The sequence below is a fragment of the Melanotaenia boesemani genome, chromosome 14 (genome assembly GCF_017639745.1).
Source record: "Melanotaenia boesemani isolate fMelBoe1 chromosome 14, fMelBoe1.pri, whole genome shotgun sequence".
Classification (NCBI taxonomy): domain Eukaryota; kingdom Metazoa; phylum Chordata; class Actinopteri; order Atheriniformes; family Melanotaeniidae; genus Melanotaenia; species Melanotaenia boesemani.
The window spans coordinates 14,221,477-14,239,614 of NC_055695.1; the positions used below are offsets into that span (position 1 = coordinate 14,221,477).

Below are 18,138 nucleotides of genomic sequence, written 5' to 3' on the forward strand. Positions count from 1 at the left end.
ATTACTTAAGGAATTGTGATTAGTCATGTGACTTATTAAGCAGAATTTAGATGAAGGTGAGATAAGCGTCCGTTCAGTTATTTTTGGCATAAGACCTAAACATTGTGGGATTTAATTACATTGTGCTATGTAAAATCAACAACTTTATATGGTCAATTTTTCTATTAATTTTTAGAAGTAAGTTCAGGGATGCCAGTTTCAGAAACCACAGCATCAGATCCCTTGCTACGTCTGTTGTCTTTGGCATGTCAGAGACCAGTAGAATAGTCAGTTTTAAGAGGATGGATGTCCTGAGTTGTCACCTGACAGTGCTACAGACAGGACAATTCAATCCCTCTGGGACAAAGCGGCCAGTAGGAGGTGAATGGGCAGTAGCTTGGACTAGAGGTCGTCATCGTCAGCCATTGACGGCCTGTCACTGTGGATGGCCTCCCAAATCATGTTGTCAATGGTGATGCATTGAGATCTCCCTCTAGCAAAAATTGGATGTTCCAAACTCAACTTGATTGATGCTTTGACCGGGTTGTGTCTGCCCGTCTTCAGGATGTGTCCTTAGCCCCATTTAAAGATATAACATCACCAACACTTGGCAATGAGAGGGGGTAGTTGTACCTTTTTTTTTTTTTAAACTTTACTTTGGGTGTGTGTACGTGTTTGCGTGTGTCTTTCTGTTAGCTCGACCCACATCAATGTGCAGTTTTCTTATCAAAGCATCTGCTGTGCCTATCAGCCTTGAAATTTATGGGATTTTAACTGCCTTTTCATTTTTCTCAGTACATCTTTAGTGGCACAATTCAATCAGTGCTCTGAGGATGTTGTTCTCACTGTTTCCATTGAGGCTGCAGGATTACATTCAGGCCCGAAGGCGAATGCACAGCTTGTACATTCAGCGGATGCCACAATGGATTTAAATGAAAAATAGCTGTTTTTCTGTAACCAAAAAGTGCAGCCTTTATGTATCCAAGGGCATGGCATTCTTGGACCCTGGGTACTAGCCGTGAGTTTTGTGAACATGAAATATCTTCTTTTATGTGTCATTTTTTTCATTATTTTCGCTCTGTCTCTTTCTCTCTGCTTTCCTCCAATGGTTTTCCTTGATAGTTTTGTCTGGCTTGGGTTGCTCTCTTATGTGTGTTTGTGTGTGTGTGTGCTTGTGTGTGTTTAATATATATTCTTGTACGGTCTTTTTATGCTCATTAATATCTGTCTGTCTGTTGCATATGTGATTGTCTGTCTATCTGTTGCATATGTAATTGAATACTTTGGTGTGTGTTTGTACATGTGTTTTTGATTGTTAAATTTTAAGCCTATATATGTATTGTAATGTGTGTAAGAGCACAAACTGAGCACAAGGACCTGTTCAATAAAGCACTTGTTGTTTTCTGTTTTAATAAAGCTGTGTGGAACCTTGGGTTTGAACCTTTGATGGCTTAGTGCAGTCTGGTATGGGGAGCAAAGGTATTGTAGACAAAACAGATGTACCCAGAGCCTTACAAAGGTGGCCCAGTTTGGAGAAGTTGTCCTCTTTCTTTCATCATTATTAGTACAGTCTATTCCAGCTTTATTTCCTTTACCTGAACACTTGCTCCACATGACTTTTTTTTTGTTTTTTCCTGCAAATATATAAGAGAGAAAACAACATTAACAACTTTGTCCTCCTCTTCTTTCTCATCCTCTTTTTCTTTCACTCTTTCTTTGTCTGTGTTTGCAGGGCTTGTTCATCTTTCTGATATATGGGGTGTACAACACAGAGGTAAGTCTGCATTGTGTCTCAAGGCTGTCGGAGTGAATGAGAGAAATGACAAGTTTCTGATGGGCTCCTTGCTTAAATCCTGTGTGGGTGGGGTGTGACAGAGTGTGTTTACGTGTGAATGTGTGTCTGTGGATGAGTAGAGGGATGGGAGGGGACATCGTTTCCACGCAAGCGTCCCACTGCCCTTCATGCTTGGACTAACTTATATGCATCCGAGTCCAACCATTTAACACTGACACGCTGCGGTTCTCAGCCACTCATTCCTCACCCACATTGGCTAATATTTCACTGCCTCTTTAAGTTTTTAAACTCACGGCCCTCCATTTAGCATCCTGACAAAGCTGCTGGCCAGGGCTTTACAGAGCCCCAAGCAATAACCATAGTAGGACAAAAAAGGAAAACAATATGCAACAAAAAATATGCAATGAAGGAGTAAGAAAATATCATTGATATGCTGTGTCATTACCATTTAAATACAACATAGCTATGTGGGGGTTGGAGAGCGGATGAGGGTTGAGACAGAGGGATACGATTTAATGGATGAGACTCAAGTCATGAAAATCCCTCTTGATCAAATGTGGCTGTTAGTCTATGTAGATGAGGATATCTTAAACTGTGCGTAAGTGATACTGGATTTGTGTACTCATTTAAAATGCAGCACTTTTTTAAAACTTTTTTTATTTCTAATTTTTAGACACCTAAACTTTAAAGAGAAAGAAGATCTCAGTTACTGCACAGTTAAAAAATACACAATCTTAAACAACTGCGACTCACATGAAAATGTAATGCAATTGCAGGCGTATGATTATAAGTTACTATCACATTACACAAAAACCCTAAGTAAAAATCAGTGAAGTCCAGTGCAAGTTGATCTGATAGTATGGCTGGATAGCTCAGTTGGCAGAGCATCTGTCCAAACATTAACGCCTTACAGTTGGGTCCTTAGGCAAGACCTTTAATGCTACTGCCTAACCACTGTAAGTTGCATTGGATAAGAGCTTCTGCTAAATGGCTGTAATGTAATGTAATAAGCCATCATGTTCTCTGTGGTTGTAATGAACCTCTGTTGAATAGTTCTGATCTGATATATATGACCATTTTATTTGTAATAATATAAAAGAAAAATAAATACAAAAACAAACTTGGGAAGAAAATAGCAAAAAGAAAAAGAATTAAATAAAATAAAGTGTAATTTAATATTAAATAAATTAACACCAATTAATAAATAAAGATAAATAATAAATAAATAACATAAAAATAAAGAGATACATATGAGTGAAAAAAGCAAATGAAAAAATGCAATAAATCAGTTGCATAAAAAGAATGAAAATGAACAAAGCCCAAGTGGTTTGTCGCAAATTTGAACATCAGGCGTCAAGGGGTTAAGTCTTCTCCAGAGCATGAAAAGCTGTCCCTGAGTCACAACAGTGCACAGACAATGCAGAGCCAGGGAAGGCTGACCCTTCACACTGTAAAATAAATCAACACTGCATTCTTACTTAAGTGGCTTTTTTAGTGCTCGGGAATTAATATCCTTACACTCAGGTTGTCCTTGACCTTGAGGTCTTCTTAGTTTGTGTACAGCTTGTGTTCATGTAATGATTTTCAAAGGGTTCAAACTTTTGTGTTAAGATAAAGAAAAAAACATCAATAATATTCCCATTACTTTCATCTATACATCTTTTTTTCTTAACCTTCATCACCTTTAGAAAGGGTTCCTTTTTTTGTCTCTCACTGTTGTTTGTTATTTTGCGTCTTGATCTCAATACTTGATCTTAACAGTAAAAGAGAGCAGTTGACATCCGTATTCACCTTCTCCGAAATGGAAAATATGAAAACTTTTTTTTTTTTTTTTTTAAATACTTGTTGCTAATCACAGTGTCAATTAAAAGCTGGGGGGAGAAAGAGACCCCTGCTCAGTCTTCCATCATTTAATATAACGACCCTTTAGTGGTTGGTAATAATTACCTCCACCTTAACTACATATATAATATTGCTTGCATTAGTTCAACACTATGTTTACACATAACTGAGATGTGATATAGTATGTGCCAGGTATGCAAAACAGACTAAGAACTTTGCTAATAGTTACTTTGCTGTAACAAATGAGTCTCGCTGTTACAATCTAAGAGGGAAGAAATTTCACTTTGATATGCAAAAGTCAGGTGGTGAATTAACTAGTGCCTGAAAGTGAGAACATGCTCCATTCATAAGGCTGGTTTCCAGGCTGAATAATTACAAATATGTCATAGAGGATAGATTGTATCTGCTGTAATTACACTTAAAATGCAGTGTTTTAATTGCTAATTACCTGACAGAAGCTTCCTATTATTCATTGCAATTAGCTTTTCCTTGGTGGTCACCTTGTAATCCCATGCTTTGATGACCTTTTATTTCCATCAACTCCAAGGATGTCGGCAGGTGTTGTCGGGTGCTCTGCTTTTATATGTTAATCGCTTTGCAGCTATTTACATGGAGAACCATGCTTTGCATCATTTTGAAACCTTGAGTGAGCGCAAAACCTCTTAAATATATAACGATCATCTAAAACAATGCCCTTCCCCTCATTGTCAAATGATTAATTAAGTTGTGTCATGTAATTGCCTCAGCATGCCTGCTGCGTTTGATATCAGTGAAATCCCAAAGTCTTATCTTCCCCTTTAAATGTTGTTGTACAATGTTGTCTCATACAACGTCTGTACTGCTTTGAAGGCCTTTTTAGGAAGATGTCGGAAATAATGAGAGGGTTTAAGAAACACGATGCTGGCTCTGTTGATTCTGTTCTGTCAAATGGCTTGGACCCTCTTCATTATTTACCTCTTCAACAGTTGTATGTATGCAAACCATCTGCTATATACACTGCCATCTCTGAGAATGTGTGTGTGTGTTTGATGTGGTGTCATAATTTATAACACCGCTTGACTTAATAAAGCCATAAGCCATGATGCATATTCAGTAATGTTGTGGGCTGGGCACGTAGTGATGAGTGTCCAGCTCCAACAAATTACAGTTTAGAGCAGACAATGTGGACATGTAAAATGCACACGCACACACACATGCAGAACTTCTAAGTGGCAGAAGTGTGTCAAGGAAGACACCAGCCTGCATGCAGCCTTTTTTTTTTTTAGGTCACCAGGATTTTACTTTTTAAATTAACTGCTTTTGTTTACGGTAATAAATGCTGCACACAAACAAACATACATACATACACACATGGACAAAATTGTTGGTATCCTTTGGTTAATGAAAGAAAAAGTCACAATGGTCACAGAAATAACTTGAATCCGACAAAAGTAATATTAAATAAAAATTCTATGAAATTTAACCAATGAAAGTCAGACATTGTTTTTCAACCATGCTTCAACAGAACTATTTAAAAAAATAAACTCATGAAACAGGCCTGGACAAAAATGATGGTATCCTTAACTTAATATTTTGTTGCACAACCTTTGGAGGCAATCACTGCAATCAAACGATTCCTGTAACTGTCAATGAGACTTCTGCACCTCTCAGCAGGTATTTTGGCCCACTCCTCATAAGCAAACTGCTCCAGTTGTCTCAGGTTTGAAGGGTGCCTTTTCCAGACGGCATGTTTCAGCTCCTTCCAAAGATGCTCAATAGGATTTAGGTCAGGGCTCATAGAAGGCCACTTTAGAATAGTCCAATGTTTTCCTCTTAGCCATCCTTGGGTGTTTTTAGCTGTGTTTTGGGTCATTGTCCTGTTGCGAGACCCATGACCTGCGACTGAGACCAAGCTTTCTGACACTGGCCAGCACATTTCTCTCTAGAATCCCTTGATAGTCTTGAGATTTCATTGTACCTGCACAGATTCAAGACACCCTGTGCCAGATGCAGCAAAGCAGCCCCAGAACATAACAAAGCCTCCTCCATGTTTCACAGTAGGGACAGTGTTTGTTTCTTGATATGCTTCATTTTTCCATCTGTAAACATAGAGCTGATGTTCCTTGGCAAAAAGTTCCATTTTTGTCTCATCTGTCCATAGGACATTCTCCCAAAGGCTTTGTGGCTTGTCAACATGTAGTTTGGCAAATTCCAATGTGGCTTTTTTATGATTTTAGATGTATATATATATATGTATATATATGTATATATATATATATATATATATATATATATATATATATATGTGTGTGTGTGTGTGTGTGTGTGTGTGTGTGTGTGTGTATGTATATATATATATATATATATATATATATATATATATATATATATATATATACACACATATATATATATATGTGTGTATAATAAATTAATAATAACAAGGCATAAATGTCTCCCCCAAAATTGCTATTGTTTTCTTACCATTTCACTTCACTAAACTAAATGTCTTAGCTTCTGAATGAGGGATCTGTGAAATTGAACTGTGCCACACAGTTCCCATATAAATCTTTGAAAGTGTTTTTTTTTGTAAGAAATTCTAGTCAGTATTATTTGCCTCAATTGAATTATAAATCTTTGTGTGACAATACTTATATAATTGTACATTAAACATCTATTTGTCTGAAATTGGTTAAATATTATTTTAGTAAAATAAATCCCTAAAAAATTTTAATCAGTTAAAACAAAATAATTGAAAAACTGACTGAAGTGATTAATCAGTTCTTTAATTAAAAATTGCCCAAATTAGCATTTTTCTGTAAGCATAATATTAAATTTGATCATTCATTCAGTATAAAAAAAATAGTTGCATGATTGTAAAAGTACATATCTTAAAAGACTGCATTATTTTTTTTTTAGATATTATTTGCAAATCATAAATTTTTCTTGGAAAATCTAAATGCTGATATTGTGTGTGCAGTACTTTATGTCTCTTACATTAATGAGTTTTGTCTGGTTTTGTACGTGTTAAATAAAGGTAGAGGCTACACTGTTTCATGTCGAGTGTAAAAATGTAATCTGTTCTGCTAGGGCGGTTCCTTATCCTCCAATAGCTCCATTTGCTGGTCCCGGTACTCTGTGTTGACAGATGATAGCCTGAAGTCGTCTCCTTAGTTTGCCAGCTCTATGTGTCACTTTCAAGTCCCATTAGCCACTGGGACATACTGGAACACCCCTACACACACATATACACTGTACCAGCCACTGCATGTCAGTATCTGCAACTAACCCTCACATCATGCTCTATCTCTTCTGCAGTTTATCCCCTTTCTTTATACGCATACTCACAGATGTTTGCTGTGAATTATATTTTGTTTTAGTTCACTGTGAGCAGTATCACTGACTTCGGTTACACATACATTTATCTCTTTCTCTTCTTCTTCCTCTCTTCCAGGTTCGGAGTACGGTTAACAGGATGAAGGAGAGAAGAAAAGCGCTTAATTTTTCAGTACGTAGTACTCCAAATGGTTGTGAGTGTGTGTATGTGTGTGTGTGTGTGTGTGTCTGAAAACACTGGTGTGACCAATTCAATTTTCTATACATATCTTGCTTCTCATGGAAAAAAAAAAAAAAAATCACTGCTTCAGCAGTGCCAATGAAAGCTGGCCACAAAGCAGCACTCTACATCTGATAGCCTCTGACTAGTTGACAGTCTGTGTTAGATGCCCTTATACATCAAACATGGGCCCTCTATAATAGCCCCCCCCCCCACCCCTTTTCTCACTCTCCCCATTGCAGCACCTTCATCCCAGCAATGTCAAGCTCTGCAGTGGGTTACAAGTTTCTAATCCAGGACAAGCCGTCCCCTGACATTAAAGTGTCAGGCCAGTATTTATACCTTGTTGGACGCTGCTGTTTGGCTGAAACTGTGAGATGCTGCGAGTTTGTGTGTTTGTGTGCAAGTATTTGTGTGAATCTACAGGAAGATTATAGCCTATGCAACACAATTTAATAGTATTTAAAAGTAGAGCACACACAAACACAGCCTAACACACACACATGCAATTGTAAACCTTAGCACCATGACAAACACCCACTCATCACTCCACCCTTTGTTGCCCAGACGGTCAAGCAAGTGCATCCTCAATCACACGCACAAAATGCTTCTCGTCAGGTTGGTGTGTCACGCTTAATGGCCAGCAATACTTTGTTCTGCCCTTCCCCGAACAACACATATGTACTTAAAAAAAAACCCTAACCCAAGAAGCTATTTCTGAACAGGAGATTGATTTTTAAAAATCACTGTACAGCTTTTATTTCCCTTTGACCCCTTCCATCCAGAGATGGACACTAAAGATGGGAACAAATAAAATAAATAAATAGAAAAGTTAATGTGTTCATGTGTCCATGTGAGGGGTGCAGAGGGGGATTGCCACCATGTGCAGTCTGATATATTGGCTGCTCATGTTATCATTGAGGTATCCCCATCTAGCGTCATTTTTACTGCTTCCTCTCCCCTCTTGTGGTGGCAATTTTCCAATCTCACCGGGTTCCGCTACCAGAATAGGTTTTTAGCCATCACTGCTGCCTGACGGTTTTTAGCTAATGTTGTTTTGTGTCATAAATTCTTCTTGAAATACTGTATCTACCTGTCCTTTGGTTAGATAGGAGACATTTGGCTCTAGATGACCGCACACACCCCTATATATCCTCTTGTTGTAAAACACAGGATTGGGAATTGTGCGTTTCTGGGTGAGAGACTATTAGGCATTGTTATAGCATACAGGGTCATTTGAAGACAAAATGCTCTTGTTGGAGATAAAGGGATTTATATGTTCTATGCCTGTAAAGATCTAATCCAATTGAAATATTTACTGCAACTTCAATTTAAGGATTTAAAGTTCTTATTTAAGTCCTTTTTTTAAAAGGGTAAATTTTATAATTTTCTCAGTGAGATATCCATATTTTGTGACAACTGTTTACTAAAATTTACACAAATAAAAAAAAAGGAAAGAATTGTGTGAAATGACATGCCTTCTTTTACATTGCTTGCATTCAGTTTTGATATGGTGACCTGACACAAATAATCCAAAATGCATCTTCCACAAATTCCACCAAACCTAAACATAAACTATTTCCTTTTTATTTCCACACTACTATTAACCCGTTTTAGACCTTTCTCTTTTTGTAGCTATCCAAACAGGCGTAGGCCTCATGCCTCTCCAGGGCTTATGGTTATATTTGAACACACACACACACACACACACATGGCCACGTTAAGCAGTGTTGCTGGCCTGTTTGATACTCCACACCTCTTGACCTACCCTGACCTTCCTCTTGTACGTACACAGCCAGATTGCTTTGTGAAATAAAGCTGTCAGTTGCAGGTCCCAAATAAAAAACACCCCCCTTCTCAGTACTTCATGCCCCTGACACCACTGAAATATAGATATAAATTGGAAGCGGATTAGTTTTGTTGATCTTAATTCAAGTTTTGACAAGATATAGAAAGCTACATGTAGGAGCTAGTCTGACTCAGAAGAAATTAATAGGAATAAAATTTGATTATATTTTTGTCTATTTAAAAAAGTTTCATTTTGCTAGACTAGCTTGATTTAAAAAAAAAAAAAAAAAAAGGCCTTCTGTTTTTGTTGCTAGACCTGTCAACTAGAAGGACTTACAGTGACATTTTGCTGTGCATGTATTTGTCTCTTGTGTTCTCTTGTAGATTTACTTTGATCTGCCTGGATGCCTGTCCATGTGTGAAAAATAAGGAGCTCCCTAAAGTGAATTCATACATTAGCTGCTCAAACTTTTTATTGAATTTATGGGGATGGCTTCACAGCAGTCAGTAACAGCCCATGACATGTTTTTAATATCTAATACTAATTTTGATTAATCAAAGAAAAAACTTGGAACATATTTAAGACAGTATTATCTAGAATTAACAAGGATTCCAAATCCCATTGCTGATAATTTGATAACTACAAAACAACATGTAATAACTAGGGAACCTGTTCACTTTACTAGATGACAGTGTCATTTGATTTCTTACAGAATTGTGCCAGCTCCCGACCATCAAGCTCAGTTACCAACTCTCGTCCTGTCAGTTTCCCACTTGGACAAACTCAAAGCCAGGATGAGGAGTCATACCCATGCACCAACTCACCAGGCCTGGGGATGGAGGATGAGAGAACCAGGGGTGAGCAGCCAGACCACATCATACAAACATAAGCCATATCAGGCCAAGCCAAGGCCAGTTTATTTGTTGAGCACAATTCAACGACAGGATGATTCAAAGTGCTTTACAGAGACATTAAAACATAATTACATAGCAGGAAATAAGAAGCATAATTTACAAATATAACAAAAGAGAATGGAAGAAGAAAGAACATTAGATAAAAACAGTATTTGAAACATGATTAACTTTAAAAGTTCAAGTTTCAACGAAACTGCAGACTTTGGACTTTTAAACAAGAACTCCATTGACATGCAGCAGAGAACAGGTGGGTCTTTAACCTTAATTTAAATAAAATTGGTCTTTCAGCTGATCTGGGGCTTTCTGGGAGTGGAGCATAGAAGACATGTGGAGCATAGAAGCTGAATGCTCGAGGACTCGAGCAGCAGAGTTCTGAATAAGCTGCAGTTGTGTAATTGATTTCTTTTAGGTAGACCTGTAAAGACACTGCTACAATAATCCAGCCTGCTACAGATAAATTCATGGACTAGGTTTTCCAAGTCCAGCTAAGACATTGGATCTATCACCCTTGATAGATTCTTAAGGTGGAAACAGGCTGACTTTATGATTCCCTTAATATGTGTTTTCAAAGTTAAGGTCTGAGTCCATCACTTCACCCAGATTTCTGGCCTGGTTGGTGTTTTTTTTAAGTGTATAGAATGAAGCTCTGTGGTAACCTTTAATTGTTTCTCTTTGGCTCCAAAGACAGTCACCTCAGTTTTTTTTTTTTTTTTTTTTACTGAAGAAAATTTAGGCATATCCAGTCATTAATCTCCACAATGCATTTACCACAAGCCTGTAAGGGGCCACGATCTCCTGGTGACATTGTAATATATATCTGCGTGTCATCTGCATAGCAATGGTAACTAAGCTATTCTTTATGACCTGTGCCAGTGGGAGCATGTAGATGTTAAACAAATGAGGCCCCAGGATGGAACCTTGGGGAACTCCACATGTAATTCTTGTCTGCTCAGATGTAAAGTTACCTATTGACACAAAGTACTCAGTACTTCTTGTTCTCTGAGTAGGTTTTGAACCAGTGTAGTGCAGTGCCAGAGAGGCCCACTAAGTTCTGCAGTTGTTTGAGCAATATATTGTCATCAACTGCATCAAATGCAGCACTGAGGTCTAGTAAAACTAAGACTAATATTTTACATTGTTTGTATGCAAACATATGTCATTAGTCATTTCGGTCAGAAACAGTGCAGTGGTACTGTCTAAAACCTGACTAGAAGACATTATAGCAGTAATTTTGTGTTAAACAGTCATTTAGCTGGTGAAAAAGGGTCTTTTTTTAGTGATCTTACTTAAAAATGAAAGCTTTGAGATCGGCCTAAAGTTAATTTGTGTCTTGTCTAGATTGTCCCTTATTAGCAGAGGTTGAAATACAGCTGTTTTCAGTGGCACTGGGAAGATGGCTAAAATTAAAGACAAGTTCAATATCTGTAACAGATCTGCTTCAGAGTCTTTGAGACATTTGACATTATGAAAAAAACTGTGGGCAGGATGTCCAAACAGCGAGAGTAGTAGTTTAGACGATGTAAGATGTCCCCCAGATCTTTGCTATTAATGGGATAAAACTCGGTCATGGTGTTTAAAATAGTTTTCGGTGAACAAAGTATATATCTTGAACTTGTTATTATTACCAGTTTCTGGTAATAATGTCAGAAAAATAGGACTTCCTTGCATTCCTCAGTTGTTAATTAAATGAGTGAAGTTTCTTTTTGTCGATGTTATAATGAATCTGTAAATTTGTTTATCTGCACCTACGCTCGGTTTTCCGACACTCTCTTTTTTTTTTAATTTTTAGCCTGTGTAGAATTTCTCTATGGGGACTTTTTCCTTCCATAGATAATGTTTAACATGTTAGCATTTAAGCTAGTGTCAAGCTCATTGACTGAATCTCCTGACAGGGCAGGTGTCAAAACCGGGAAAACTCATCACACACAGTAATTTTGTAAATGCCCAGACCCTTCAAAATCAGTAACGTCAGAGTGGGTCCTTTATTCTTTGTCGGTTTTGTCCAGCCCAAAGTTGTCCAGACTGGTGTTCAGGTCTTTAGTCCGTTTATCCTAAGGGTTGTCATATCATTAGTTACATTTTTTTTGTAGACATAGCATTTAAAAACGCTGACTTGAGTGGTTTAGAATTGTTTGCCCTATGTTTGGGGGCATGCTGTGGCTCACAAGATATCTTTACTTGAAAAGCTTTTAGAATGCAGCTCTCTCTGTGTTTCGACAGAGCAACATTTCTCCTTCTGTTACCTAACAGTACAGAATTTTTTGATCCTTCTAATGAACACGGGGTCGGTTTGTCCTGGGAAAAATCATGACTGTCTGACTGACTGACCGTTATTCTGGCAGCCTGGAATGTAGTACATTATTTCAGTGGGGGTGTTATTGTCCTACTTATATTAATACCTGCTACCTTTGGAAGAATTGTACATTTAGTTTTAGTCATACCGTCATTAACTGTGTTTCTAGCACCCTTTAAAACCTGGAAACTATTAGAGTGGATATCCATTAATGAAAAATATATGAAAATTGAACATGGAACAGTATTACAGAAACATACATAATTTGCACTATCGTCTGTTCTTTTTGCTGAGATTAACATGTATGACGAAGTAGACAAAGAAAACCCTGTTAAATCGATACAACACATTATTATACTCATTTATTCAGTTTTTGAGGAAAAATGAGTCAGTATTACATATGAGTTGCAAAATATGTGAAGGCGAAAGCTGTGAAATGGTGAAGATGGTATAATTTTGATATAAATTTAACCAGTTATGTTTTGAGAAAGGAGAACATAGCGTTCCAGCAAAAGAACATTTTCCCATCTGTGTCCGTGTTGGCACGATGGCTTGAACTTGTCCTGCAAATAAGATAAGAAGTCATCTGTCTCACAACTAAATATTAAGACACGTTAGATGATAAATCAAGACAACTTAAAGATGAGATGTTCTACTGAAAAATGAGTAAAGAAGAATAATGAAAATGCTTTTGAATGGGCAAGTTAAAGTGCAGTTCATGTGTAGGAACCGACCAGCACCCTAGTGTTGTTACTTTGACTTGGAAATTTGCTGAAATCCTTCCAAGTTGAAGTGTGGGACTAATCAACAGCCATCAAAAACATTTCGCAACTGTTTTTTGTCGTACAAGTTGGTTGAAATCAGGGATAAACATAATAGTTGATATTTAAATTAAGCCATTTCTTTTTCCATATTTAAGACTGGGTTTAAAAAATGACTTTGTGCTTTGGTAACAGTTAATATTTAAAAGAGTACAGTATCTTTAATTGACTTTGCCTGCTTTAATCAATAGGTATTAGATAACTGGATTTTAACATAATAGGTCATAACATACTTGATTTGTTTTCTTTGATTGTCTTTCACCTCACAAAGTTCAACCAATGAATGAACTATGAACGTCTCCTATTATGTGATATTACTGTAATTTAGATAAAAAATGTGAATGAATTAGTTGTTTCTTTAGTTGCCTTTTGATTTACTTTGTCTCATGAAGAGGGCAGCACCTGTACGTTTGTATTTAGAAACATTTGTCTAAGAATTGGAAATATGCCATTTTCTTTGAGCAGCTTAGTCCCTCAAATGTTAGCCTTTTCTTTATGCTCTCTGCTTTTCAGTGGAAATTTTAGAGCTCAATAGTGGTTTGGTAGTACTGTACCACTACAAAAAATGATCACATCACAAAAGAAGGCAATGGTTTAAAAGACAATTTAACAAAGACAAATTCCCAATATCTTTCCAGACAAGTGCTGTTCCAAAACTGTCATAATAATGAGTAGTGGGAATGTGTATACTGTCGCCATGCTTGTACTTATGTGTTGTTGGTTTATGTAGTGCAAGATATCTGTACTGATATACTTGGTCACCTTTCATTCGCTAGTTAATGATCAGATTTTAGAGAATAACATTGATCCTTACATAATGTTAGAGTAAACCAATAACTGGTTCAGGAGCTTTACTGAACTTGAAGTTGAATAAGTGACGTGCGTTCAGGGGAGGCAAGCACAATAGGAGAGGCAGCTGTCATGCACAATAAAAAAAAATATATATTATTATCACATAATACTATTCTAATATTTATCCATTCTTCTGTGTTTAAAAAGTATCTTCTTTATGACTCTGATCATTAACATTTTCTTAAGTCAAATTGCTGAATTCACACATTTCCTGATAAAATAAAAGGCATAAACCTGAGATGAGTTAGCGGCGAGCTGAGACTCACCTCTGAATACACACTGGGTTGTGTTCCACGTTCCACTTTCTGTTTCTGAGCATGTCGCCAAAACCAAGTTTACAGAAAGATTCATTATGCACCATGACTTAATACAGTCTGTGTAATGTTTTTAATGTGTGTGACAGTTAGGCCTGTCACAATAATCAATAAAAATGAGCGCGATAAGTTTGCTGACCACGATAATTTTCATTAGTCCCCCCCCCTTACTTTACCATAGACTGTGTATGACAATAGGTTTCACTATGGAGTATTTCGACTGAACGCTCTTTTTTTCTTGTAGAGTGATCTCTCTAGTGTCATACTTGACAGCAGCATGTTGCAGCACAAGACCGTGGTGAAGCACCTGTGTGAGCTGGTATGCCGCATTTTTGCAGGGCTGACAACACGCATTGGCCGTGAGACTCGCGCATTTACGTGGCTTCTCACACTCTTGCTAAACCTCGTGCTGAAATATGTAAATAAGTCAAATGGAGAAATAATAGCTCAGAGCACTTCCTCATTTATTGTTTCGCTGCTCCCCACATGTAAGCAGAACACACACATGTAGCCTATGACATCAGTACAAAGCCCCCACTTCCTGGTCTACCGTAATAACCCCTGTAATGCGCAGGCACATTGCACAAATAGAGTCGGTCTATATACTACCTTATATGACAAAATACACATCAAGAGCAATGCCGGCTAATCGAGAGGTTTGGAAGGATTCCCAGTGGGCCGCATTACTTTTGGGCCGGTGTCCCCATGTGTGTGAAAAAGGTGCAGCGTGGCGTCGCAGCAGTGTGGTTCACTCACTGCTCATAGATCAGTCTGACACGCAGTGATGAGGGGAGATATTTCAGCTTTACAAAGTATATACATATATATATATATATATATATATATATATATATATATATATATAAATATATATACATAGGAATATAAAGACTCCACTGACATCGATAAACAGTGGTGCATGATTTGTGGAAGTCCACAATCCTTTCTTTTGTCTTTTTGATGTTCAAGGCCAGGTTTTGTTCCTTGCATCACTCCACAGAAGGTCCACCTCCTGCCTGTATGCAGTGTCATGTTATCTGTTATAAGTCCAAGCACAGTTGTGCCATCTCCAAATTTGATGTGGTTAGTGAGGAGGAAGGTAAAACAGTCGTGTGTGTAGAGGGTATACAGTAGTGGACTTAGTACACACCCCTGGGGAGCACCGGTATTGATGTTGATGGTGGGTGAGATGTGCTCGCCTGCTTTCACACACTGAGAGTGGTTAGATAAGTCCCTTATCCAGCTGCATAGTGAGCTGCTCAGTCCAAGGTTGCTCAGTTTCAACGTGAGTATATTTGGCAGATTGGTATTAAAGGCCAAACTGAAATCGATGAAAAGCAGCCTCGTATAGGTGTTTTTATGTTCCAGTTGTCCCAGCGGGATGTGAAAAACAGCAGCGACAGCATTACGTTGTTTTGTATGAATATGAATTGTTTAGAATACATGAAGGTAGCAAATTTGCTTTACTCATTATCTGTTGCTGCTATAAAAGAAATGTTCTGTTTAGGCCAAAATGTTCCTGTGTATGTTTGCATTGATGTGTGAGCGAGAGAGAAGAATGCTGATGAGATATAAAACTTTTCCAGTGGTCAATATGCTGCCAGTTGAATAAATATTGAGTTCCTACAACTGTAAATCTGACTCCAAAGGAATCAGTTCTTCATCAGCCATGAATGTCACGGCACGTCACTGAGATGAATTATTATGATGATGATTTTTACAAGAATGTTTTGTCTATCTTTGATGTCATGAAATATGAATAGCCTCTTCTTTTTTTTAATTTTTTTTTTTTTACTTGTTTATGGTTGTATAACTTTATGTTATTCTATTTTTCCATATAAGCACAATGTGTTGTAAGTAAAGGGGGGTGATCATTTGTGATTGCATCAACATAGGAGTATGTTTCCCAGCTGTTCCTTCAACGGTGTTTCTGCAAGGCGTCACTGGAAGGTATTTTGAAACACAGAGTAGTGGCTGGTCTTTTGAGTTAAATCAGACATAAAAAATCTCCTGTTAAACTTTTAACACTAACCAGACACCGTGGCTTCAGTTCAACACCCTGACCCATGATTCACTCTAAAAAGTCTCATTTTATTGTGGAAAAGATTGGTGGTACCTTTTATAAAAAACATTTTTTGGTTTGTTTACTGATACTGAAAAAGACCAACATAATATTCCTAAATACAGTGTAGGTAATGGTTTGTAACTTGTACTTTCCAAATGTGAATCATTACACGTGTGCTGTGTGTTATTGCTCCTTATTGCTGCTCTGAGCACCTCTCAGACTGATTTACAGTATTTCCCTTTGCAGGTGATTTGCATGAAATTCATTGTTATCCTTCTCTTTCAATCACTCTGCACACAGTTGTTAAATCAGTCCCTATGGTACAAGTTAATGTTGAACCACCAGTTCAGACAGACACATCTAATGGAGCAGCAAAAACAGTGTCTGATGGAATACAAATGCAGAAATTATCAATCATATTATATAGCCTATTTTTTTACTTCTCCTGTCAGTGTTGCAACATACAGATGCAACTGGCTTTGTATGATTAGGCACTATTGCTGTTGAAGATAGCCAGTTACTTACACAGTACCAATTCATTTAATACCATTATGATAATATGCAGCAGAGGAATATGTAAAGCCATTACACTAATCATAATAACCAGCCTTAACATAAGTATTTTATGGTACTTTTTTTTTTTTTAAAAAACTGACCCTTTTAATAACACATTCTACTGTCAGGAAGAGATGGGCAAATTTAAAGTTTTTATGTTTAATTGAAGCATTCATAATAATTTTACAGTTAAGAGTAAAATGTAGCACGAGTCCAGACTTTGGAAAGAATTGTAATAGATTTATCCTTTTTTATCATCTTCAGCTAAAAATAAGTCATATAATTTTTGAAAATGTGGTTTAATTTTTAATGCAATACCTTCTTGTGTACCTTGGCCTTCACATCTGCTAAAGTACGTGGTTCTGCCATAAAGAACAAACCTCAAAAATATATGTATATATCTATGTATGTGCATAAATGTATGCCTACCTTTTCACCTTTTGTCCACAACAGACACTGAGTTATGTTCAGGGTACTTATGGGGATTCTGAACAAAGTAAAGCATGTATTTGCTGTGAACACAGGAGAAGGACAAGTGCATGAAGAGGAGCGGGATGTGAAGTGTGGGAGGGATTTGAATTGAAAGGGTTGTGTAGCCATTTGTGTGTATGTGGCCGAGTTGAAGGTTGCAAGCCTTTTTAAACAGTAATAATATGCTAGGTCACAACTCTTACCTCATGTAATTTCTTGCTTTGTTAAAGCCTCTTACTCAGCAAGCAAAGACAACCAAACATTTACATCTCTTGTATGGTTCATCTTAAGCCCCAAAGGTCACAGAGGTTTCCTGTCTGTTTTATATTGAAAAGTTTTTGAATGAACAGCACATTATTGTTTTGTTCCCGTTGTAATAGAAATACACATCCAGTCTGTCAAATTTACTTGTCCATGATGTTTAGAATATAATACAGTTTTAACTGTTGGACACAGTTATTTTTTTGTCTTTTGGATTTTTGTGATTTCACTCTTTTAGCACTTACAGGGACCTGGATGTAGAGACAGACTGGTGAGCTGTTTTTTTGCATTTGTAGCCATTTTTGTCACCTGTTTACCAGGTGATTGTAATTAAAAAAAAGTTATTGTGCAATACTATATGGACACTGTCCACACAGTAACGTTGTATCAAACCTGATTCCTCATGTCATTTCCAGTTTAGAAAATCCATCTTGTAGGAACCATATGCCCTACACACTGCTGACATCTGACACCCGTCCTCTCTTCCTCACATGTGTTTCTCACCACCGCTTGCAATTAGGGGCCTTGCAGATAAAAAACATTGTGGTGGTCTATAGCATGCATCTTCTGCAGATTACACACAGATCTTTGCTGACACAACCATAGGGTTGATTCTCATTTATTTTTCTCTATCCACACACCATCACATGTC

The 18,138-nt window shown here is 37.3% G+C and overlaps 1 protein-coding gene across 3 annotated transcripts in view; it reads left to right on the top strand.

Moving 5' to 3' along the window:
- LOC121653618 (adhesion G-protein coupled receptor D2) overlaps positions 1 to 18,138 on the top strand; it is an 89,672-nt gene that overhangs the window by 38,017 nt on the left and 33,517 nt on the right. For all 3 annotated transcript variants that reach the window (XM_042007207.1, XM_042007208.1, XM_042007209.1), the window contains 3 exons: positions 1,712 to 1,753; positions 7,050 to 7,103; positions 9,653 to 9,797. In XM_042007207.1, the coding sequence (XP_041863141.1) occupies positions 1,712 to 1,753; positions 7,050 to 7,103; positions 9,653 to 9,797 (241 nt within the window). The remainder of the gene's footprint in view (positions 1 to 1,711; positions 1,754 to 7,049; positions 7,104 to 9,652; positions 9,798 to 18,138) is intronic.